Consider the following 23,958-nt stretch of genomic DNA (forward strand, 5'->3'; position numbering starts at 1 on the left):
AATAATAAAATGATTTTGTATCGTAATAGATGTGGCATTCGATCTAATCAGTAAAAGTATCGCCATAAATATTGCGGCACTGGTCCGCTAAAAGCCATAGACAAGTTGTAGCAAGGTTTTCAAAACAGAGGCTTATATTGACTATATCTGTGTATATGTCTGAGTACTTCGGTAACAGGAATTTAGGGAGAGCGTCTGGAAAGTTGAACTTTCAAGTTTCAATTTTTAATCTCTCGCCAACGAGAAGTTTTTGAACTTCTGAAAATTCTTTCCATAAAACATAGAATTATGCATAGAAGACCTACATAGTAAAAAAGAAGAAAATCTACTTTAATCTCTTACTATGTGATTGTTCATACATCACTTTCGAATATAGATATTCAAGCACAAAATTGTCACTATTCCGATGTTCAATCGCAAAAGGTTAATATTTCAGAAATGGACTCCCAATACCAGAATGACAGAAGTGTCTTCGATTTTTTATTTACATGAGATATATGAACATTCTGGATAGTTCTTCGTTAATAAATAGTAAAAGTTTTTATTTTATGTGAATATTTCTGTTTAGTACGTAAAAATATAAAATTTGAATTAATTGATAAATAAAAAATTCTTATATTTTGAGAAATATAATTAGGACGAGTTGGAATGAGATCAGTGTAATTCAATGTGAAACGTAGTGTTGAATCAATTTTACATTGGGATGTTTACATTGTATTGTAGATATACAGATTATTAATAAATATTGTATGATTATATACTTCTACAAAAGATCGTATGATATGGTTAATAATAAAAAGATTTGTCTTTACATAGAAAATAAAAAATATCATACGTTTACTATTAAGTAATACTTACAATTAGACTAATGTACTTCAAAGGTTAAAATTCTAACAAATAACATTTGCTTTTCAACAAATTGAATTTTCATTGTATTTTCAAAAAAGATATCATGTGGATCAAACTCTTACGCGCTAAAATTTAATCATTCTGTCCGGAATATCATAGGGTGTCATTGAACGTTTCAGAAAACAAATGGGTTGCAATATACAACTTCCGTTGCAATCGACAAGTAAACCGTAATTCATCAGCCAGAATTTCAATTTTCAACGACTCTGACATTGCAGTACAAAGAGAAAAAGCTTGATTTATATAATCGAACCATAACAATCAATTTTACGAGATTAATAACAGCGAATCATACACGAAATACATCATTTATATAATTGTTTTGCCATTTCTGTATATTAAATAAACCTTAATTTTATTCATTGCCAAGCAAAAACTAACACTTGGAATAATTACTAGGCATTATGGATATATGATATTTTTATTACATACACATGAAGTTGTTTGATTTATGTTCAGTGATTTTGTAATAACAATTTTATTTTATAAATTTCTATTTATATTACATCAAACACTTAATTTTTGAATTAACTAAATTTATATGTAAATGATTTTTATGTTTTCTATGTTTGTGGAAAATTTCATGTAACTTACGTTTTATTTTAAATAAAAGGATGATCAGTCAGTTCCATAGCATCAGCCTTAACCAGGTAACTGTGGAATTTAAATACATATAGGCTATAATAGTATATCTCAGAAAGGTAATGTATTACAATATATTTTCCAGAAGATACAGGTTATAAATCAGACATAACGCTAATCTTTTTACGTTTTAAATGCAACATTAGAAAATAATGAAAACAATAACGTGAGACGCTGAAGCAAATCTCAACGGACTCATGTTGAAATACAGTTACGACAGTTTGAAATTCTAAGTCAATACGGTAGCATGAAGTGTACATTTAATTAACACAATGTTAAATAGATAGTAACAAGTTTGAAGAAATATTACATTGAATTTTATACTTAATATGCATTCGTTTGCAGAAATATATAACTGAAACCAGTATTCTTTATGTTAATATTTAAAATAACACAGCTGTGTGCAATTTTACTATATATAATAGATAATAAGGAAAAAAATTTTACTTATGTATTTTGCAAATATGTTTCTTAAGGAATAATTTAAAAAGAAAGGGTTTAAATGAACAAATTGGCATAAATTTTGAATTTTCAAGTCAGTTTCTAGTTTCGAAACAAAGTACTGCAGTCACGCAAATAAAATACTTCACATTGTAAGAGCTCAATTGCCTGTTAGTTCTTAATGTGTAAACGTAGATGTATAGGTACAACGAAACTGTTATGGATTCTCTGCATTGCGGTAAATTTCAAATTATATGTTTAGATCAGTCTATTCCTTTAACTTTCCCCCAGGCAATTTCAGAGTGTTTTCTTCAGTACAAAATATTTCAAGTAATTAATTTGTGTAATTAACTCAGAAAAAATAACTTAAAACTTTCCGATTATTTATTTTAAGCACTGGCAAATATTAGGAACATAAAAGTATTATTGTTTACATTGGAATATTTTTAAACAATTTTCTTATCATTGAATTAAGCACAGTACGTAATAAATATTGATACTTGATGTGAGTATGTATTTGTATAACAAATTTTCGATGATAAATGTAATTACTGTAATTATTATTAATTCGAAAATTTAGTAGAAGGTTTATTTATATGCTTGTTTAGATTTTAATGAGTCAGCAATTTTGATATTATGTAACGATTACTGTTTAAATTTCTTTGTTAATCTTTACTTGAGATCACAAATTACAACTTCGAGGAAAGCATTTGTTTTACACACTGTCAGTAGATCAATGTCCGCACTCCTACTAACTTGACTGACGTATGCTGCAGTTGGTAGCTATTTTTAACACAGGAAAGTACGTTTAAATATCTTTTTCTTTCTCTTTTTAAACTAATATTATTTCTTTTATTCAGAGTTAAAATAAAACGTGCCAACTGAATTGTTCAGTTATTTTTAACTGGTTTTTAACGAAATGATGATTATTTATAAAATACTTTTATCTAATATACTATAAAGAGATACATTGAAGTAAAATTACTTACAATTTATAATCGTCTTTGCAAAATAATAACAGCAAAACATGGATTAATAAGGTTCGAAAATGATGTCTTTACCATAATTTGAATGTTTTAGATTTTTATCTGATATTCCCTCTAAAATTACTTTCATTTATTGTTGAATAAAAACATTTATATTTTTAAAATTCACGTCAAACATTGTGAGTTGTGTAGAACAATAAATACCTACACTATTACTCAATATTTTCATGAGCAAATTTACTATTGAGATAAAAATATAGCTGAATCGAGTCAACAAAATCACATTAGCTAATTTCATAGTTTATTGTAACATTCGTAAAATCATAAGTAAAAGTCGCGATAACCACCAAATTTATCAATAAATTATTTAACAGTTGCATTATTGATTCAGAGTAGCACATAATTAACACACTTCATGCATATTCAAACTTTATGGAAATTTCTATTAACCGTTTGGCAGCTGACGGATTTTTCCGGACATATGCCAAAACTGCGGCACTAATTGCGCGTGTATGGGAAAAAATGGAAAACACTTTTCATACAATAAACTCACTTATATTGCATTGCAACGACAAAATTTTTTAAAAATACCATTTGTTTACTTCAATTTGTTTTAATTCATTTTGTGGATAAAATTAGTAAACACGCAGTCTTGGCATAACAAAAAAGGAGCGCTATCGCGCTCTTCGCAATTTTGGCAAAATATAAGAGGGGCGCGATAGCTCTCCTCAGCAGTCAAACAGTTAAAACACTTTACGCTCTCAATATTCGAACCCTACAACGGCTTTATTATGACAAACCATCATTCCACGATATTGCGTGTGATTAATTTATGTAATAAGAAATGTCTGAATAAATTCGTAATTGAATGGTGACTTCGAAAAAGGTTTATGTTACATTTGCTATATACCAAGATATTACAGTTCAAATTATAGAGAGGTACACTAAAATAATATCCAAAGATTATAAAGTCATATTATAATATTTTAATTCTAATTAACACATTGTTGTTCCGGTCACGAATTAACTTGTGTTTGCACTTGCATTAACTATTTCAATTTTTGAACCGCAGGACAATATACAATATTGTAAAACTAAAATATTAAAAGTTATATAGAAGATACATATGAACAAAGTTTCATTTCAATTCATTATGTAGAAATAAAATATGTTAAAGATAATTTAGATTGTTTCACTTTCATCTTTAATTACAGAGTAATAATCGATGACATGGGATAGCTTCTGTGTGAAATTGCCGGTGAACGATGTGTTAACACATTCGCATTGTCGTCAAGAAACGATATAAGGTTACCCATTATATTATATATTAATTACAAAAATAATTATCGCAATTTTAATACGCATATATTGAAATATTTCTATATCATTAAAATACTTCGTTTTGTAGGAAACTTTAACAAAAATTTCCCTGCGAATGTGTTAAAATGTAACATAGATTCTTATTTGAGGACACTATTCAGTTATAGAAAATTATATTTTAATGTATCCGTGAATCCTGTGATGGGTTTCGGTAAGAATAAATATACAATCAATGTTCATAAATCTAATGTTAATGGAGTTCCTACGTCTTTTCTACGAGCAACCATAGTAGGAAGCCGGTTATCCACTCTCCATCAATCATCTCTTATAAAAGAACACCCTACCATTTTCGTGAATTAGTACCGTGAACTGTAACTTCGGCACTCCCCAAACTATAAGAGGACAAACCACTCCAACTTTGAAAAAATGCGCAAACTTTTTAGTCTTCGTCGACTTCAGTTCCGGGACTTTGTCAAATGCAGACGCGTCGGTGTACTTAGGGACGAAACCAATGTATATTTTTTCGTTCTCTGACTGGAGTTAACCGAGTATAGGAAAGATGAACTTTCTGTTCATATAAATGACTTAGGATATGGAAAAATGCTAATGAATATTCATGAGACAATATTGATCCTTACTTTTTCTACAAATGATTCATAGGGATTTCATAAGAGAGTAATGCATTATTTGTTGCTATATACCTATTAACTTCAGTTTATATTGTTTTTATAAATTTCTATAAATCACCCTTCGCGCATAATTCGCTCTGTAAGATGTAGAATTAATTGTAAGATCGAAGTAAGAACGTAAGAATAATAAAAAATATTTTCATAAAGGTACATTCGATATGAAAATATTCTTGTATTGTAGTCATTTTTATATTCTACTAGTTTTTCACCTTATTAACTTTTACTACTACTTAAGACAATTTTGCGAATAGCATATTCAATTTTCAACATTTCCTAATCTGATAAAAATTTGTATACAGTTCAATGTATTATACATACGTACAGATTATCAGATTTTGTTCACGTAATCTTAATTTTTACTCAGCTTCATAGGAAGGGTATAAATACGATTATTATTATATGCCTGAGAAAGCATGACAGTTAAGTGTAACTAACTTTTGATAAAAATCAGTTGTTTTTGGTTAATATTCAAGTGTCCTATTTAATATATATTAAATTGTCTCAAAATTTGATTTATAAATTCGATTTATAACAAATAGCTTTAATATTATAGTACATATATATTTCTATTACTGATCCTACATATTTCTACATAATGTTTCACTTTAGCATCAATTTCTGAAGACCTATTACAAACCTACGTCACTGAAAATGTGGGTAGAAAATCCAATAATTGTAATGTTGTTTGAAATGTCAAAGTTCCAATTACAAAAGTAAAGGCCAATGTAAAAACTGCATTACTTTCTTAATGACACTAATTTTTCATAAATCTAATCTATAGTAAAACACATTTCATTATTATTTACACGTTAAATGTTTGTATAAATTATTACTGGTGATACATAAATATTCAGAACAGTTAACAACTACAAATATTTGACCCGAATTTTTATTTTATTAATTGCTTGAACTAAAAGAAATGCGTCTGATTTACATTAATTTAATTATTAAATCATATATAATTCAGAGTGACAGACAACGCATAATTGACCAAATGCACTTTGTTAAAGGAAGGTAATCTGAAAATTTTCGGCAGAAATGTTATTAATTATTTGATAACCGATTGTCATATTTATTGATGTACATTTTGTACTAATTTTGTTAAAACCTGATTTTACAAAATATTTTAATTTTAGACGACTATATTGAGTTGTAGCTATGCTTTTTCAAATAATGTTAGAATGTGAAATATGAAAAATATTGTTTACCACATTTGACCAATCTGTGGTAGAATTTTTTTTGAAAACATGTTGCAGTGGTATTCGAATAAATGCACGCTTACATTTAAAACATTCATATAATCTGGTTAGAAGATAAATGAAAATGTTTCTAGTTAACATCCTTTTTGATAAAAAAAAATGTGCTATATGTAAAAATTACAATATTAACCCCTTGATTTATTTCTCAGCTATGATCGGTACAGCTATTTTGTCATAAATAATTTACTTATTTTTTGTCATTTATATGATAGATAAATGATTACAAGGTAAATCATTCCAATTCAATATTTTATACTACATTTTTATACTAAAGAAAGCGTATTACGTCAAAGTAAATCTCTCAGCATTTGTATGTCAAGAATAAGATTTGTATTCAAGAAATATTTCCATTATGACATAGTTAAACAATAATGTGCACATTTAATTACGATAATAATATTTTCACGTCAAACTGTATGACTCAACCTTTATTCCGTCGTAACCTGTTCCAGTAGAACAGTAAAACTAATCAGTTAGATTAATCGCACTTTTGTGATTCTTCTTAGATAATAGAACTGGGTTATTAATTTTGTAATTTCTGCACGAATTTTGCCAAGTTACATTGATTGTGTTTTAACACTAGGTTTACGGAATGCGTCAACTTAACGAGTATTTTATAAACATCGTTTGGTCAACGTTGCTGTTGGTTTTGATTAATATAATTACACGAATATATATTCTAATAATCTATTTTTAAATCCCTAATTTTCAATATCTAAACGAACGACCATCAATTCTCCTAAGAACGATAGAATGAAGTGTACAATAAACATCCATAAAATCAGTGTTAAGTACTTTTATTTAAACTTATATACAGTAAGGCTCCGGATTTACGTCCTAATTGGTTCTAAAGTGGGCAACGTAAGCTGAAAATGGCATAAGTCGAGGTACACAAGATACATGTGTATGCACGTATGCGACATATATATCTGTACATGTATTTATCACATTAGGAGGTATACTTTCTTTTAAGTACATAATAATGATAGAGAAGATCACATTTAACGAATGTTTATGAAGAATCGAAGAAATTACGATGTTCACGAATAATACTGGAACGTACTGGATGGCCTTCTTTTATTGCCATTAAAATACGTTCTTTATTTTTAAGAAACGTCCTTACAGTTGTTTTCGGTAAATTTATTTTTTAGTCAATCTCAAAACCTTGCATTTCACTAGTATTTCTTTTTTTAACAATATAATTTAAGGATGAGGACATCTGACGCTGTGGTGCCATTACACATACGTAAATAGTGGTCTTAATTTTCGATTAATTGCACTTGTGTACTCATATTTACTGTAAATATATTTCTATAAGTTCTAAAATTGTGTATAAACTATATAATCTGAAATTATTTATCCATAAAAAGTTATAAAATGAATCTATTGTACAATGAATTCTTTAGTTAAGTAAGTTCAAGACTGATTCAGTTAAAACTAAACACGTGGAGTGAAAAATATTGGTTAAAAACAATTGAATACCGCGTTTTCTTCTTAAATTTTTTAAAAAGATTCCTAATAAATATTGTAGGAATTATCCTGTACGAGTCCTCAATGTTGTAGACTATTCCCTTACAAGTCGCAATGTCTATACAGATTTCTAAACACTCGCTCGCCGATCTCAAAAAGTCTCGCTCAACTATTACACGGCCACGCATTCCCACTCGCTTTTAATGCACACCCCCATTCGCTGTCTTTCTTACACTTGCACCCTTTTCACTCGCATCCTTCATCCATAGTCAAAATTCACACAGTCACGTACACGCTTTTCTCATGGTCCAGTCGCTCGGTTCCAGACACTCTTCCTCGTATTCTTTCAGCCACTTAAGATTTTCTAAATTCAGTCACACTATTTTCCAAACATCCCGGCACCGGTCCGTCACAATATGATCTGGTAATACACATTCGAATCTACTGTCAAATCTCGATAAGTCAAATCGCAAGGAAAGCCAAAAAATCCTCGAGTTGAAAAGATTTCATTTTATCGAGTTTCCAAATAAGAGAGGTTTAGCGATACTTTTGGATAGATCCATGTAACGCACGGCTGCATTTCTCGGTATAGTATAAAGATTACAAACATGTGGAAGTAACAATAACAAAACTTTTACTTTTGAGAATTTTGCGAATCATTACACGTGTCCTATATTATCGACAAGGCCCGAATTCTGTGAAAAATTGTGTTTTTCAAATTTTCTTTTTCCCCACGATGTATGAGGACACATTTTTGCCAATTTGCTTACATTTGTAACAAATCATTTGTAATATGATAAATGTTACTTCTTATCAATATAAAAGTAAATTTTGACTTGGAGATACTAGGCCTCCTCTGAATTCAAGTTGTAGGTGCAAAATATTAGGTATGCCGGAAAGTTTCGTCCGATAATGTCATCTCAAGTTTTTAAAAATCATTTGGAAATAATTGGAGAGAGTCATTTTACATAAATGGAATGCACAAATTACCATCACGTTGAGGAGAGGTCATTAGTAACGGTGGAAATTATATTGTTCAGTAAATATTAATAAATATATTGAAAATGTACTATTTTCTTTTAATTAAAAAATTATCAGAACTTTGCAGTAGACCATACTCAATGCGGATAAAATAATTTGAGTTAACAGTTTTCGTATGTTGAGTTATAGAAGCTTCTCTAATGGACACGAAGGGAACAAAAAAACTTTACGAGTTATAGAGGTCTTAGAATTTGGGGACTCGAGTTATCGATGTTTAACATTGTACACTCGATTTATTTTCAATGTTTTTGAGTATAAACTTGCATTTGGTTTTAGGGAAATGAATTATAGTCATTTACAGCGGTAGAATTCAACGTTTTACATTTATTTAATTTATTTATCATTATAATGAGATTTAATTTTTATAATCTTTTAAAATGTGGTACTTTTTAAAACAATTTCCAACGTTTTATAACAAATTTGTATTGTTATCTCCAGCATGATATACGAGTGCAGAGGGTCAACTGTACCAACGAAACTGTACGAGAACTAAAGACATATGCCCTCAAAAGCATTCGACAACAGACGTGTTAATTACGAAAAATAATAAAAAGCGTGGTTTACGTTTGTGAACGATCTGGGGTAACGCTCAAAATGGATAGGCAGGTATGATATGATTTATCGCGGGGAATCCTATAGTATGGAAAATGACCACCGGGCAGTCCGCAAGGGTGTCGGACCCAAGGGTGGTGTATTCTTCCATACAGTCCTAATTACTTTGACACATTGGAAAATGCTATTGAAACATGGGGGACAAAGTGTTAAAATTGTAGATATTGAAAAAATACAGTAAGTCGCTTTAATATTCGGACACTACAAATTTTTCATTTTACCACATTTGAATTTTGTTTATAACGAATCAGAGACATGGGGAAAATAGGGAAAGATAGGAACGTTAAGAAAAAAGTGTTGTATAATTTTATGTTCACTGATTTTATGTCTGAAAAATTCCCCTGTATAATGTCAGTATCTGTTTATAAAAATATAGTAAAATTATTTTGTCGAACTTAATGGATAAAGTAGAAAAAAAATAATTTTGAAGGTAGTAACAAAGTCTTATCTTGTCCCGTGTATGGGACGAGATAGAACACATCTGTTTGCACGTATAACACATACGTAGTATTAATTGAAAGTTCAATTTTTTGGAATCCTAAACTAATCTTGAATACTTGTTAAGGATTTTCTCGATAGCCCATTTTTTTGTATAACTATGTTTCTCTATTTTTCTTTTCTGTGTTAAAACCATTTCAACTAAAAATTAAGTAATGTTACACAAATACATATTGTAGGTTGTATCATATTTAAAATACAGATCCTTGTCAATTTAATATAGGCGTCAATGCACAAAATAACTTTTCGGTAATAAGAAAAAAAAACATATTTACATTTTTTAACAAAAGCAAGAAAAGCCGAGTACATTCTTTAATTTAAAGATACCTGCTATTTCACTGGGCGTAATGCATTCAGCGTTCAACATGTATCACCAATCCTTAACCTGTTAACTGTGGAATTTAGTTGCAAAAATCTCTCATTTTGCACGCAATAAAATTAAAAAATGAAGTATGTGTTTCGTTGAAAGAATTAGTATCATTTCAAGCTTTAAAATGACGTGTATACACGTCAAACGCAGTTAACTTATTAAAATGCTGTCGTTACGACAAAACCTCTCGTCGATAGTCAAATGCTAACTTAAAGCAGAGCCAAGTTTCGGCTACAACATAGCTTACACTTATTAGCCTTTGTACATAGTTCAAAGAGAACCAAGTTTCTCGTATACAGAGCTTTAGTCGAAATCTATAGTTCAATCTACAGTCCGTCTGAACCTGTCATCCGAAGCAAATGAATACACAACAGACCGACAACTGTAACATTTGTCACCCAACTACCCGCGTCTGTCGAATGCTTTTCATTAATTCATATTATTTTAGTATGTAATTTTTTAAGGATAACGAGTAATAAAAATGATTTTCTGGTGGAAATATCTACGCAGTTACATTGTAGCTAACATACGAAATACAATTTTCTTGTAAATGTCAAGCAGAAACAGAAGCAAAGAATTGTAATAATTAACGATACAAAAATTGTCAGTAATAAATAAATTATAATTTCCTTATTAGATAAGAAAATAAATAATTGATAATATTGCCATTATATTGAGCGATATTTGATACCACGGCAAAATTCATAAAAATCTTTTACTAGACTGACAATGAATTATAATGATAAATGTATTGAATGAATAGATTAACATTAAGATAAGCATGGAAAACAAATTAAACTTTGTAATTATATTTATTATTATGATAATGCTGTAGTATCATAGTTTTAAGGCAGTGGGACAGCGATCATTTTGAAAAACAGGAAGAACGCCATAAAAGAGAAAGGGACTGATGGAGACCAGGCCCAAGGTTTGGCGAGTTTTCCTGACCGATGCGTAAGCGATGATGATGAGTGCGCGGTGGTGAGAGTAGGGTGTGGTTGAGAGTTTGTTATAAGTGCGAGTGAGAAGAATGCTTGTGGGGGAGAGAATGATTTTTAAGTGTGAATGGCGAGAGGTTTTGGAGAAAGTTGCGCTGGCTTTGAAAGAGAAAAGACCTGTGCACTGCAAGCTACATATATCGTTTCTATTTATTTGTATCTTATTCGATTAACTATTCCTATGTTTTTTTTTTAAATAAAACATAATTATTTTTCACTAGTACCACAATGCTGTAATGTAACGTTCTTTAATTTTCAAAGTAGTGAAACTTTTAGAATAATTTGGTTGCTCATTTTACGCAAATACTTACCATTAAAAATGTTTGAGCTGAATTGTCAAGAAGTGCATATGCGGAAGACAATTCAAGAATGTTAATAAATTAGAATATAGTATTACTGAAAATTGATTGAATATAGTTGTTTTTATTAGGAGCAAAGTATAAACAATTAAAGTCAAAGAAACAGTTTTTTTTTAATATAACAGAAAAATAAAGATATATGTATGTATATATGCATTTTATTAAAAACATAAAATTTTGTTTATTACATGTATGTATGGAAAAATATATAAGTACAAAGCAGAGGTTAGTTTTCAACATAGCACACGTAACGAGCCTAACAAAACAGATACAAATTCTATTTTTGTCTGTCATGTTTTGATGGATGAAAATATTTACAAAATATGAGACAAAATTGACTGTCACGTACACGTGTAATCTATTTAAACAACTTTTTATTAACTTTGTACTGAAACAGTATCAATTTTTCAATCGTATTCTGAACGCAGTGCTCACTGTTCTATAAATAAATATTTACCATTTCGTTTAAAATATAGGCGTTCATGTTTAATATTTCAAAAATATTGCAAGCATGAAAAACTTACATACACCATTACTTTTATTATAGGGAGACTGCTTTGATTATAGAACATTATTTTGATTATAGAAAGCAATAGAACATTTTCCTTTTACCGTTTTTCTATGTAAACGTTTATGAGAAACACGCTGGCTAATGACTGCTCAAATACTCCGTATGTATCTATATAGGTAGGTAAGTACACATCTATAACATTGTGCAATTGTAAGAGGTTTGGGCACTGAAAACTTCCACTGATTGCAGTGCCGCATATTAAGGTAAATACCCATTAACTACACGACTTACAATACGAATGGCGCAATACCATTTGGTACAACTGTTTGAACAATAATCGTAACTTGTACAAAATTATCGTAATATAGAATCGTGTATGCTGTAAAGGTGTTAACGATAAAATTGACGATCACGGAATTAAAACGTTTACAATAGTGGAGGAACCAATTCAAATTATTTTCTATACGATTTTAATAGCACAACAAAATCTTCTATCGGTTTTTATAATGGAGCTTATTACATTTTTATGAATTCCAATATGTAAATAACGAATCGTTACGATAGTGGATTTCTTTCAAATTTATGTCACGCAGCGATCTAATAATTTGAAAATTAGGATTCCAAGATTTTGATTGTAAAATGTATTTATCTTTAATATTTGTTTCCGATACTTTTTGTTCACTTTTTGTATGACATCAATAAAAGAAAACATACCTTTTACTTAAAAAATGATTAAGCTACCATTATTTAGATTGTGGAATACAGTATTCGTTTGATTTTAATATTAACTAATATTTTCAATTAGACAGACTATATTAAAAATGATTACTTTTGTTTATTAGAATTTGTTCGAGGACAATGAAGCCACGCATACGTGAAACTGGTAATTAAAGTGCTAATTACTTTAATGTCATCAGTCTAACGCTACTCTAAAGCAGCTGCAATTGTATTTAAATAATAAGGATGTATTTTGGCAATTAATAATAATTTATAAATGAAACTTGAAAATAAGAATATCAGAAAAGGTGTATAAAAAAATATGTAAACAGCTATTACTAAATTTATTAAACTCTTTTGATCATCAATTCAGTTACATGATTTACTATTTATTATGTATGTTTTTAAATATATGATTGATTAAGAATGTACTATTAACATTAACATTGAACTGTAATATTTTAATACACTTTTCATTATATAATATTTTGTAACGATTTGAGTATGTGCGATAATGTATTGTTACTGTATAGAAAACCTTTGTTATAATGTGACAAGTGTACAGCTTTCTTTTTACCCGTAATACATGCAGTGGGTCTGTGTAATAAAATCGATATTCAAATGATTAATGAAGTTGCACTTGCTATTGTCACTCTTTCAATTTTACATGACCATGGACCATGAGTCCATAACGCTTAAGCGTTCACTGTGTGTTATCAGAAGATGTATGATCGGAATTTCGATCGTATTTTTTAACACTAGGTTTACGGAACGCATCATTTTGTCGCATGATGAATTTTAAAAACATTATTTGGAAAATGTTTATGTTGGTATTGATTGATGTAATTACACGAATGTGTATCCTAATTGTCTATTTTCAAACCTTTAATTTCCAAGATCTAAATGAACGAACATCAATTTCCCTAGAAATAATAGAATAAACTGCACGATAAACGTTCTTGAACCTAGCGTTAATTAAATCTTGTCAGGCTCAATAAATTAAAAATAAATTTCATTGGTTTGGTTTGGTTTCGTTGAAACCAAAATTTGCGTACCTAAACAATATGCGACAAAACAAGAAAATAAATGCGTATATTAATATGAATTTTAATAATACTATATTAAACTATTATTTTACTATGAGTTATATTTTAAAAAATCGAAACGTTTAAACTAAATTAGTTTTAAATTCATTTGAAGATATACACTATCGGTGACTATAATAACATTCAATCTGTTAAAGACTTGAAATTATATGAATGAAATCATCCTGGTGATGATATATTGTACATGGCGTTACATAATATTATGAAGTAATTCTGTAGTTATTTAATTTATTGTAGCGAACTATGTAACTTAAAAATGAGTAGTTGTGTAGTAATTAACATTATAGTTATATTATTATCGCACAATATCCATTCTTAACAAAATTATCATATTTTATATTAATAACTATGTATAATATATTAGATAATAAAATGAAAGAGTTTACAAAAATATCAAATGATTCAAAATCTTTTCCTATCTCGTAATTCTTTTCAGATCATTATTTTGTACATAGAGTTGTGTTGTAATATACATTACGAAGGGAAGTTCATAAAAGAAATACTTGATTCACTTTAATTAAGAGATACAATATTAAAAGTCGTTCGTGAATGGTTTTTTAAACCTGCTTGATTGAGGTGACCTGAAAAAGCAAGGTAAACAAAAAACAGGTCAGTTTATTGCATGCAATCATCAGACGTGCTTCCATTCCATTCCTTTTGTTGAAAGTACCACGAAACGCCTGTATCTGTCAAAGGTAGTTCAAGGAACTGGGACAAGTTATATCTTCCTCTTTTTTTGGATCCGGACAGATAAAAAGTGAGAAGAAAAAGGTGAATGCTTTAAAGAGGCTTAAGTTTTTGACTTCTCTTCTTCTGCGAAGCGAAGTGATATCTATGACTTCTGCTTTTGTCATCCATTTTTAATGAATTTATGTATGCCAGAACAGTCCAGTTCTACAGTTCTCGCGTTAACAAAAAGTAGATTTTCCATTATATGGTATATCTAAATAAAACAAATATTATAATTAAGTGGAATATTTTATCGCATTAATGAAGAAACCTGTGTTATTCGTATTGGAGGAAATTAAATTGTTCTTAAATAATAAACAATTGTTACTTAAAATAAAATTCATTTTTTTAGTAAAGAACGGCAAAAGAATATCTGCAGAGAATTTTATGTACGGAAGTTTTAATAACATGGACGCAATTTTTTTTAATTTTATAGGATTCTACACAAATTTATACATATTTTGTGACTTTGAAGATTAATATGTGCTTCTTTTGTTTATCTTGCGAACCATAGTAGAAGATAAAATACTATAAGAATGAAACGGCACTGGATTTTTATACCGCATAAAAGTGTCTAACGAAATTACTGAAAGCTTTTGTTCCCTCGTTATCTGTTTTAAGAGAAAGGTACCCATGTGCTTATTTCTAATGTATAGTAGAGGTTTTAAAACATACAAGGAAAGTGGAAAATACGCTTCAGACACACGATCTGTTGGAAAGCGTTTATGTTTTACAAAATCAAAAAATAATTAAAAAATTAAATGACATTTTTGTAGAGGTTCACTGCAAATCTGGAAAACTTAAATATACTTATGTTAAAAGAAAACTGTCTCGACTGTAAATAGGTACAAAGAATATTCTTAGATTTAGTCATTCTTTTTTATGGATAACTGAAATAAATATTAAAAAATTAGATAACAAGTACTCATTAAACATAGACAAGCTTTTGTTTATTTATGAGTTGAAAAAGTATATTTACGTAAATATTGATTGTTATATATTTAGTTAATAGCATAATGTTCACAGTAAAATCGGGATCTGCGTGTTAATCTCAAACAAACTCGTATAGTTTGCATTTGGTACGACGAACATTATTGATGGTGCATGCAAACTAAGGCATCAGTTACGTTTATGACTTAATTACAGAGAGCAGGAGTTTGGCTTAAGTACTAACATAGAGGTTAACGCATTAGAAACTTGTTTTCTGATGAAAACGATAATGTATCTTGAAATAGAAGGAGCACTTGGGTAACTGTTCTATAATTCATTCTCAATAAGTATCTAATTTTACTTTACAGCTAACACAACTATTAAAGAACTGATAAATTCTGTATTTTGTAAATAATGTACGCAAGCTAATTTTATCTTGCGACTTTAGATCTAATTCATAATTATACATTAGTATCGAACTGATTCTTTTAAAATACATATATTCAGGAATTTCTGCCCGAATTCTAATTTACCAGTATTTGTTACATATTCACTGAAAATTTGCCTATAAATATTTACGAATTATTAAATTGTTGACAATATTATTTTAATGGAAAATTTAATAAACTTCTCAGTTAGGTTTCATTGAAATTTAAAATTCATTGGCCATTTGATGTAATACGAATGATAGATGTTTCAGATTTCATCATCTAGAAAAAGAAAAATATACTAACTCCTGGTGTTACTTCGATAATCATTTTATAAACGTTTGTGTCTGAAAGTTCGTGCTCTTTCGTGAAAAACCTTTTAAGGGGGGAAATACCTTTAGAACCTTAAAAAATCCTAATATTTTTTTTTCTATAGGATGTTAGTATAACATCTTAAGAGTATGGTGCCAAAGTTTTAAAGCGAAATTCGGAGCCCTTCTGATGCTATACCCCATAATGGGGACTCACAGGTGGTAGCCCACCGCAAGTATATATTCGCACGCTCGAAGCGGAGGACCCGCCTTTCATAATTCCCTCGTTTCAATCATTGTAAACATGATACTTTACATTTTTTGCGTTATACAAGAAAAATTATCATACAGCCGGCTTCGAAATATTAAAAAAAAAACAAAACCTCGGTGGAAAAGGCAAGCTGACTGATACGCTTATCAAGAAGCTCACCGCATACTACGGCTTAGCCATACAAAGAAATATTCATAGTGTGGAAAATATGAAGAAAGCTATAATGGCCTCGTATTATCACTTATGATCCACCAAAGAAAATCCAAGGCACGAATACTGCCCGCTAGGAAATGACAGCTGGTGCAAGTGGCAGAAAGCTCTAGCTACAGGAGCAAATTTGGACCTTATAGAACATCCTGCACCACTACATCCAGACGTGCAGAAGCACATCCTACCAATTTACGAAGATTTATCTGAAGAGAATCTACTTGAGAGGTGCTTGGGCGGACACACTCAGAACAATAACGAGAGTTTCAACTCAACTGTTTGGCGCTTCGCTCCAAAGCACCTGCACTCAGGAATAAAAATTATTGAAATTGCAGCATATTTGGCAGCTGGCTTATTTAACGAAGGATATGCTTCAGTTTTAAGAACTATGAGTGCTTTGAATATTGTAATTGGAAAACAAGCAAAAACATACGCCGACAAAATCGACGAACAGAGAGTAATTCGACAGGAGCGACGCACCTCATTAACTACCAAAGAGGCTCGAAAAGCAAGAAGAGAGCAACGTATGGAGGAAAATCAGCTTTATGAGGAAACAGAAGGAATATTGTATGGCGCAGGAATCGCAGACTAGCTGATAAGTCATTGAAATTATTAAGTTATCACTTATCGAAACTTTGAACGTGTTTATCTCAAAACTACATTTTCGAAATCGGTGGAATCAATAACCCAAAAACTACTCAATCAATCTTGCTGAAATTTTGCACACATATCCATAACAATATTGTTTTCTATATGAACCTAGAGATATGAAATAAATTGTAAATAAAAGTACCTTTTTATTGCAAAATATAGCGAAAATTTCATGTAAAATTCAAAGTTTCTGTTTAAAAGCGTGCCATTTTTTCAATTTTCAATATTTTTCACTTTCTTTAGGTTCATCTACAAACTGTAAGTGTTAGTTATCGAAATATGTCTTGGTTTGTTTCAAATTAATTTAGCCAATGCTAGAGCTTCCCGAAAAACAGGGACATAACTCCGCCATTTTTTAATATTTTGAAAAACAAAAAATACGTTGTAATAGAGAAAGAATATAATAAATGATAACCAAAGTTTCAAAAATGTAAAACAATTTCTTCCTTTACAAAAAAATTCATAAAGATTAGCTTGTTTTCATCCGTCTAAAGGTATTTCCCCCCTTAAGACATTCGTAGACTTTTCTTACAGTTTCAATTACCGTCAAAAATTTGCTTAAGACGTATTTGAATGAATGTTCCACTGTCCGCAGTCAAGCAAACAGAAAGAATTGAATGAAAGAAGGATGAAGTTGAATACTTATTTCACAATACATACATATAGAATGGCGGATAAAGAAAAATTCAAAACTGATATTTGTGTATCTGTAAAACCCTATATAAGCCACTCATTTGCCGAAATGATTAATTATACAAAATGAAAGGTAAACAAACTCTTTTATCTGTGAACAACTCATATAAATATCGATAATTTCTGTATTAAATTAACCTCCATACTTTTTTCTCATATTCTCAGTAAGATGATAACTGTTAATAACTTAGTAAGATATTAATGTTCTTTCGTTTATACGATATTAGTCATGGTAAGGAAACAATTCACTTCGTTTTTGATATAATAGTTGATAAAACTAAAATGAAAAATAGGCCAGCTGTCCTTTTTATTTGTTTACATTCTTTACTTTTAAACGGCATTTATATTTGTTTATTATTGGCAGCTCGGACTGTTTAGATATCCGAATGTTCGATCATTATAGAAATATACATAGCATTATTCGAGTAAACACGGTGTAGTTAAACACGAGTAATGCCCAGACAATTCTATCGCGTGCTGTTATTGTTTCCTCCAATTAACTTCAGACCACATCAAAAGGAATAATCTCCATTCTCTTGCTTCTTGCGTATGAGAGCAGAACTTACTTATTGCCTATTGTGATAAGGACCACAGTTAACGACCAGAGCCAACAATCGTGAAATTTATACGTTGTCTTTAATGCATTCCAAATGGATCACGAGAATTCTCGTGTTTTCTGTTCTAGAGTTTTTTACCTATCACGAGAATTTCTGGCATTTCATTGTACCTTTTTTGTACTCGTTCAAAATGCTTTAATACGTTAATACTTTAGCTACCAGTTTACTGGAGTGAAGGCACGTCACTAATACACTAGGTTTATGGAACGTCTCAATTTGACGCATATTGAATTTTATAAATATCATTCGGTAAATGTTTACATTGGTTTTCATTGATACAATTACACGAATATATATTCTAACCGTCTATTTTTAAACCCTTCATTTCCAAGGTTGAAGTGCAGGGATATCCATTTCGCTAGTAACGATAGAATACACTATATAGTAAACTATACTAAGTAATTGCAAAATACTTAACACGTATGGGGAGCTTATTATATTACTACCAACATAAACAGTAAGTAAAATGTTAATACGGTAAATGTTCAGATGTTTGTGCTCTTCGCCGAAAATAACCTTGAAATAATATGTTATCAGGAGTGTCATTCTGAACGACTATTTTTTCTATATGTATAGGGTGTCTCAAAAATACATACAGTGAGTCACAAAAGTATTCGCACCTCCTGAACTGCTGAATTTAAAGATTAATGTTTATTTGCAATGCAAATTTCAAAGTTCTTATCAACAGGAATGTTTATTACGATAAAACTGAAACTAAGTTTAGAAATGGAAAAATGAACGGTTTGGATTATATTAATTTAACAGACGAACAATTTAAGAAACAGATAGTAAAAATTGTAGGGCAAAATTTTATTTTATAACCGGACAATGCAAGTGTCAATAGAGCAAAGTTTGTATAAGAATACTTTAGACAATAAAATATTCAAATTTTAGAGTGGCCGATTAAGTCATCGGATTTGATCATTATCGAAAAATCATGGGCATAATAAGTGATATTAGTATACGCTAAGAGTACTATTCAAGAATTAAAATACTGTATTAAGCGAAACTGGCACGTTATTAAGCAAAAAATTTGTTAAATATTATTTAAACCTGTTCCTAGACATTTACTGTCAGTTATACAAACAAAAGGAGCAGTTACAAAAAATGAAATAATATTTTCTTTTATGTATTAAGTAGTTTAAGTAGAATATGCTACATTTTCAACGCACTAATTTTCACTTTTCAGTAAATATTGTAAAATAAATGTTTTGCTTTTTGTAATTAATCTATTTAAATACATTCTAATAATTTTTTATTCTCATTAAACGGTATAAACATCAAAAGTAATTCAATATATAATTTTAAAAGTTAAAAACATCTTATTTATATAATGTGCTATCCGTTTGTCATTGAATGTACATATTAGGCCAAGCCCCGCAAGTGGACGTATTTCCCTTGTCCCTTCTGAATTTTTAAATGAAAGGTCGCTGCTATAAACGTGATAGTTGCACTGATATATGAAAGATCAATGAGAAGGTTGAATTCTTTTTCTAAATTATATTTACATTCAGTAAATTTGATGTATGTAGATTTATCACACATATGTAAAAAATCACCGAATAATGTCTTCACTGTATTTCATTATTTATTGTTTCCAGAGGTCAAATGGATTTGCTCATTTCAGTCTGTAACACGGAGTTTGGTTAAGTTTTTGGTCAATTCATGAGAATAAGTTTTTATTCTGTTCTTGCCAGTTCTTGTGCTTGCTTTTTTATGTATTTTATTTTTAAATCTCGGTGGAGGGTTCCGCCACTACTATACCATGGTGCGGCTGCTATTGTTCTCATAGCTTTATTTTGAAATCTCTGGATGATTTCCAGGTTACTATTCTTGGCACAGTCCCACAACTGAGTACCGTACATTCATATTAGGATTATTGCAACTTTGCACAATAATATTTTATTCTGTATTAATAAAGGAGATTTATATTCCAGTATTCAGCGATATTTAACATTATTTTCTGCGACGAAGATTTCATCATTAAACTTAATGTTTGGGCTACTAAATTATTTAGTGAATGTAATGCGTAATTCCGTAACATGTAATTCGTATAAAATTTCGCTTTTCTGCCCATTCTGCTATGTTATCCAAGGATTTCTGCATGAAAAGAAGATGCAATGAAAATTGATTTAAAGATTAGGAACATTTGGAACAGAGAATTGGAGTAACGTACAAAATGGTAACTTAATGACAAAATAATACTGAGGGAAGACTGTATTCTGTTACAAATACAGACATCATTTCCAATTGAACTACTAAAAGTACCAATCTTAATGAAAGTATGTAACTAAGTATCTACTTTATTTTGTATAGGTAGAAAAACACAGAGTGTAGTGTTAATAGTTCCAAATATGTAAATTACGATGAAATAACTGATTTAAGGGAGAACAACGTGATTCTTTATTAAAATATAAATTAAAATTTCAGAATATTTATTTATTGCAAAGTTTCTATTTCCGATAAATGTGGACACCACAGCACTATCAAATTATTTATTTTTCGCGAGTCTTACTTATTGTTAATTGTTAATATCTCTTGTCTATAAGTAAAATTACTTTTTTATCGTCTATAAGTATTAACACAGCCTATAGAAATGGAAAATATATAAAATAGTTAATTTTTAAACATATTTCTATTCATATAAATGCCTTATTAAGTATTAATCCATTACAAGTAAACTTTCTACACACTTTTAAATAATCAGGTTAATTTTGTTATAGAAAGGACTGTATTAGAAGACAACTAGTCTATATAAATAAGACGAATTGTTTCAATTGTTATTTTCGATGTTATAAATTTAAATACTTCATCCGTTGATGAAAGAATTTTGACTCAAGACCGGTATAGATTTGTATTTAAAAAGATTAAATTAGATGGATAAGTATCACCATTTATGTAGTAAAATGCGATTATTAATAATAAACAGATCTGTACGGCTTTGCGAAAGATGTTGTAAATGTTAGTAAAATAATAATACCTATTTATTTTGAAATAATAGATCATAGCAGATATATCAACCAGTTACAGATAAATATTCGGATACGCAACAATTTTTCAAATTAATTTCCTTAAAATTAGTTGTAAAATTTTATATCGCCACATAGAAATGATGTAGAATTGAAGTTAGAACTTGGTTAGATACAAAATTTACACTTCAGTTTTTATATATATTAACTTGTGTAATAAAAGAGAGTTCTTTAATTGTATGATTTTAACTTGCATATCTTAAGATTCCGAGTAATACACTTCTCTCATTTGAATATGCGTTGTTATAGCAATTTTATACCCATTTACATAGGTATGGACTACTTTTTACCATTTTTGCTACTTTTGCTAGAATTTTCCTTAGATTTTCTGCCACTTTTTTGCTTCAATTTGACTATTCCCATTTTGCTCCTCTTTACTATTTTCTCCTATATTATTAATTATTTGTATGTTTACGTTATTCGACTTATTTCATACATATTCAAATTTACGTTTCATATTTACCTACTTTCTAACTTGTTTTTAGTCTGTTTCGTACTGTTTGAACATTTTGAATTTTTAATTGGTTTGAAGGAAAGATAACTTACAAACGCTGATATTGAATAATATTGAAAATTATACGTTTAATAATTAAAAAATAGCATGTAATTCTCAGTGAAATGTATCCTGCATGAAAATTTTAAGATTATTGAGTAGTCCAACATATAGCAAATCACAAATATCTAAAATGTAGACCAAATACAATACATATTAGATGTTTTCTTCGACTCCGCAATTTCAAAATAAGAAGGCAGTATCAGTGTACCTTTAGCCCTCTGATGAAGCCAGCTGCAATGTTGGCGAAACGTTGGGAACAAATTCCTAGTGGACACGGCTCTCATCCGAAAGCCAGAAATGAATGTAATATTCCAAGCCGTGAAAGCATCAAAACTACTAAGAAGGCATTAGCTTTATTTACTTATATTAAATAAAGACACAATTTATTTTTTCTAATTAAATAAAATCCAACTTGATTTGCTTTAATTAAATACAGAAAAATTGTATTTGTTTCAATTATGTAGAGATCAGCTTGGTTTGTTTGAATTAAATAGGAACAGATATGCTGATCATTTAATATATAACAAACTTTTTCACTGCAACTACGAACTTAACAAACGAAATCCTTTTCGCTTTATAAAATGGAATGGTACTATGAGTTATTCTTACTCAGATAACCCTTATCGAAATAAATAATGCTTATTTGAAGTTTTTCCAAAAAAAATATATATATATGTAATATACTTAATTAGTAATATACATATATATATACCTAGTTAACGGATATCTGATTTAGGAAGACAGATTGTTTCTTTTCTCTTACATACCTAATTAAGGATTTTTATAGTCAATGTATATTTCTCACTTATTGTTGATGCTGTTTTGCTACTACAATTTTCACTATCTTTAGTATATTCAAATTCTTCGTTCATTTTTCAAATCATAAATACAATTATTTAATGGTACTTACACTTTATGCACTAATGAATGATTCTTTTCTTCGTATTTTATACATCTAATATTTATTTTTGGTACAGGGAATAAAGTAATTTGCGAAATAGCTAATGTAATTACGAGTAATATTAAAATATCAATTTAGGCTTATCATTTTTAGTTAACTTCCCTAATTTTTTAAATTAAGAAAAATATGTACATTGCACTTACAAGTAAAATAGTGTTCCTGTGAATGAATATGTAAAAATACCGAGATTATCTTAAAGACAAAGGTTTTTCTTATATTCATCAAAAGCAAGATTTATAAAGTTGATTGTAATTATAAATAAGTTCGATTCCGGTGAAAAATTGTGATACCGGTGTAGTTTCATTGAATATTTTGATCTTAATCGGAATATTTCCCAATGTCACTACTGAAAATTATATGAATATTGCTCACTGAACTCGCTTTGCACAGATTTCCAATGCTAGGCATTCATATTGTAAAATCGATACCTGTTGTATTTCACTTCGTTGCATCAATTGAAATCTTTTTGCATCTTGCATCCCATTTTAGCTGATAAAACCAATTAATTAATTTAATGACTTTGTTAATTTATTAAAGAAATATAATGTGCACATGCCTCGTTTTTCTGTGAGTAGTCAAGAGATTTTAATAAGGTAACATATCATTGTAACAATTTATAATTGGAGTTGATAAATTAATTGTTAATT

At 29.4% G+C, this 23,958-nt stretch overlaps 2 protein-coding genes across 21 annotated transcripts in view; one reads left to right on the forward strand and one right to left on the reverse strand.

Annotated features, from left to right (window-relative positions):
- Positions 1-17,396, forward strand: part of LOC143175094 (uncharacterized) — a 38,633-nt gene extending 21,237 nt beyond the window's left edge. Inside the window, 1 exon segment of the mRNA XM_076372217.1 lies at positions 16,662-17,396. Within this exon segment, the coding sequence (XP_076228332.1) occupies positions 16,662-17,396 (735 nt within the window).
- LOC116435176 (uncharacterized) overlaps positions 1-23,958 on the reverse strand; it is a 384,264-nt gene that overhangs the window by 237,092 nt on the left and 123,214 nt on the right. For 3 of the 20 annotated variants that reach the window (XM_031994456.2, XM_031994454.2, XM_031994465.2), the window contains one exon: positions 1,504-1,563. The exons of the other annotated variants lie outside the window; for them this stretch is intronic. The gene's annotated coding sequence lies outside the window, so the exon portion shown is untranslated. The remainder of the gene's footprint in view (positions 1-1,503; positions 1,564-23,958) is intronic. 20 annotated transcript variants of the gene reach the window in all.

This window comes from Nomia melanderi, chromosome 11, assembly GCF_051020985.1.
Source record: "Nomia melanderi isolate GNS246 chromosome 11, iyNomMela1, whole genome shotgun sequence".
Lineage (NCBI taxonomy): Eukaryota > Metazoa > Arthropoda > Insecta > Hymenoptera > Halictidae > Nomia > Nomia melanderi.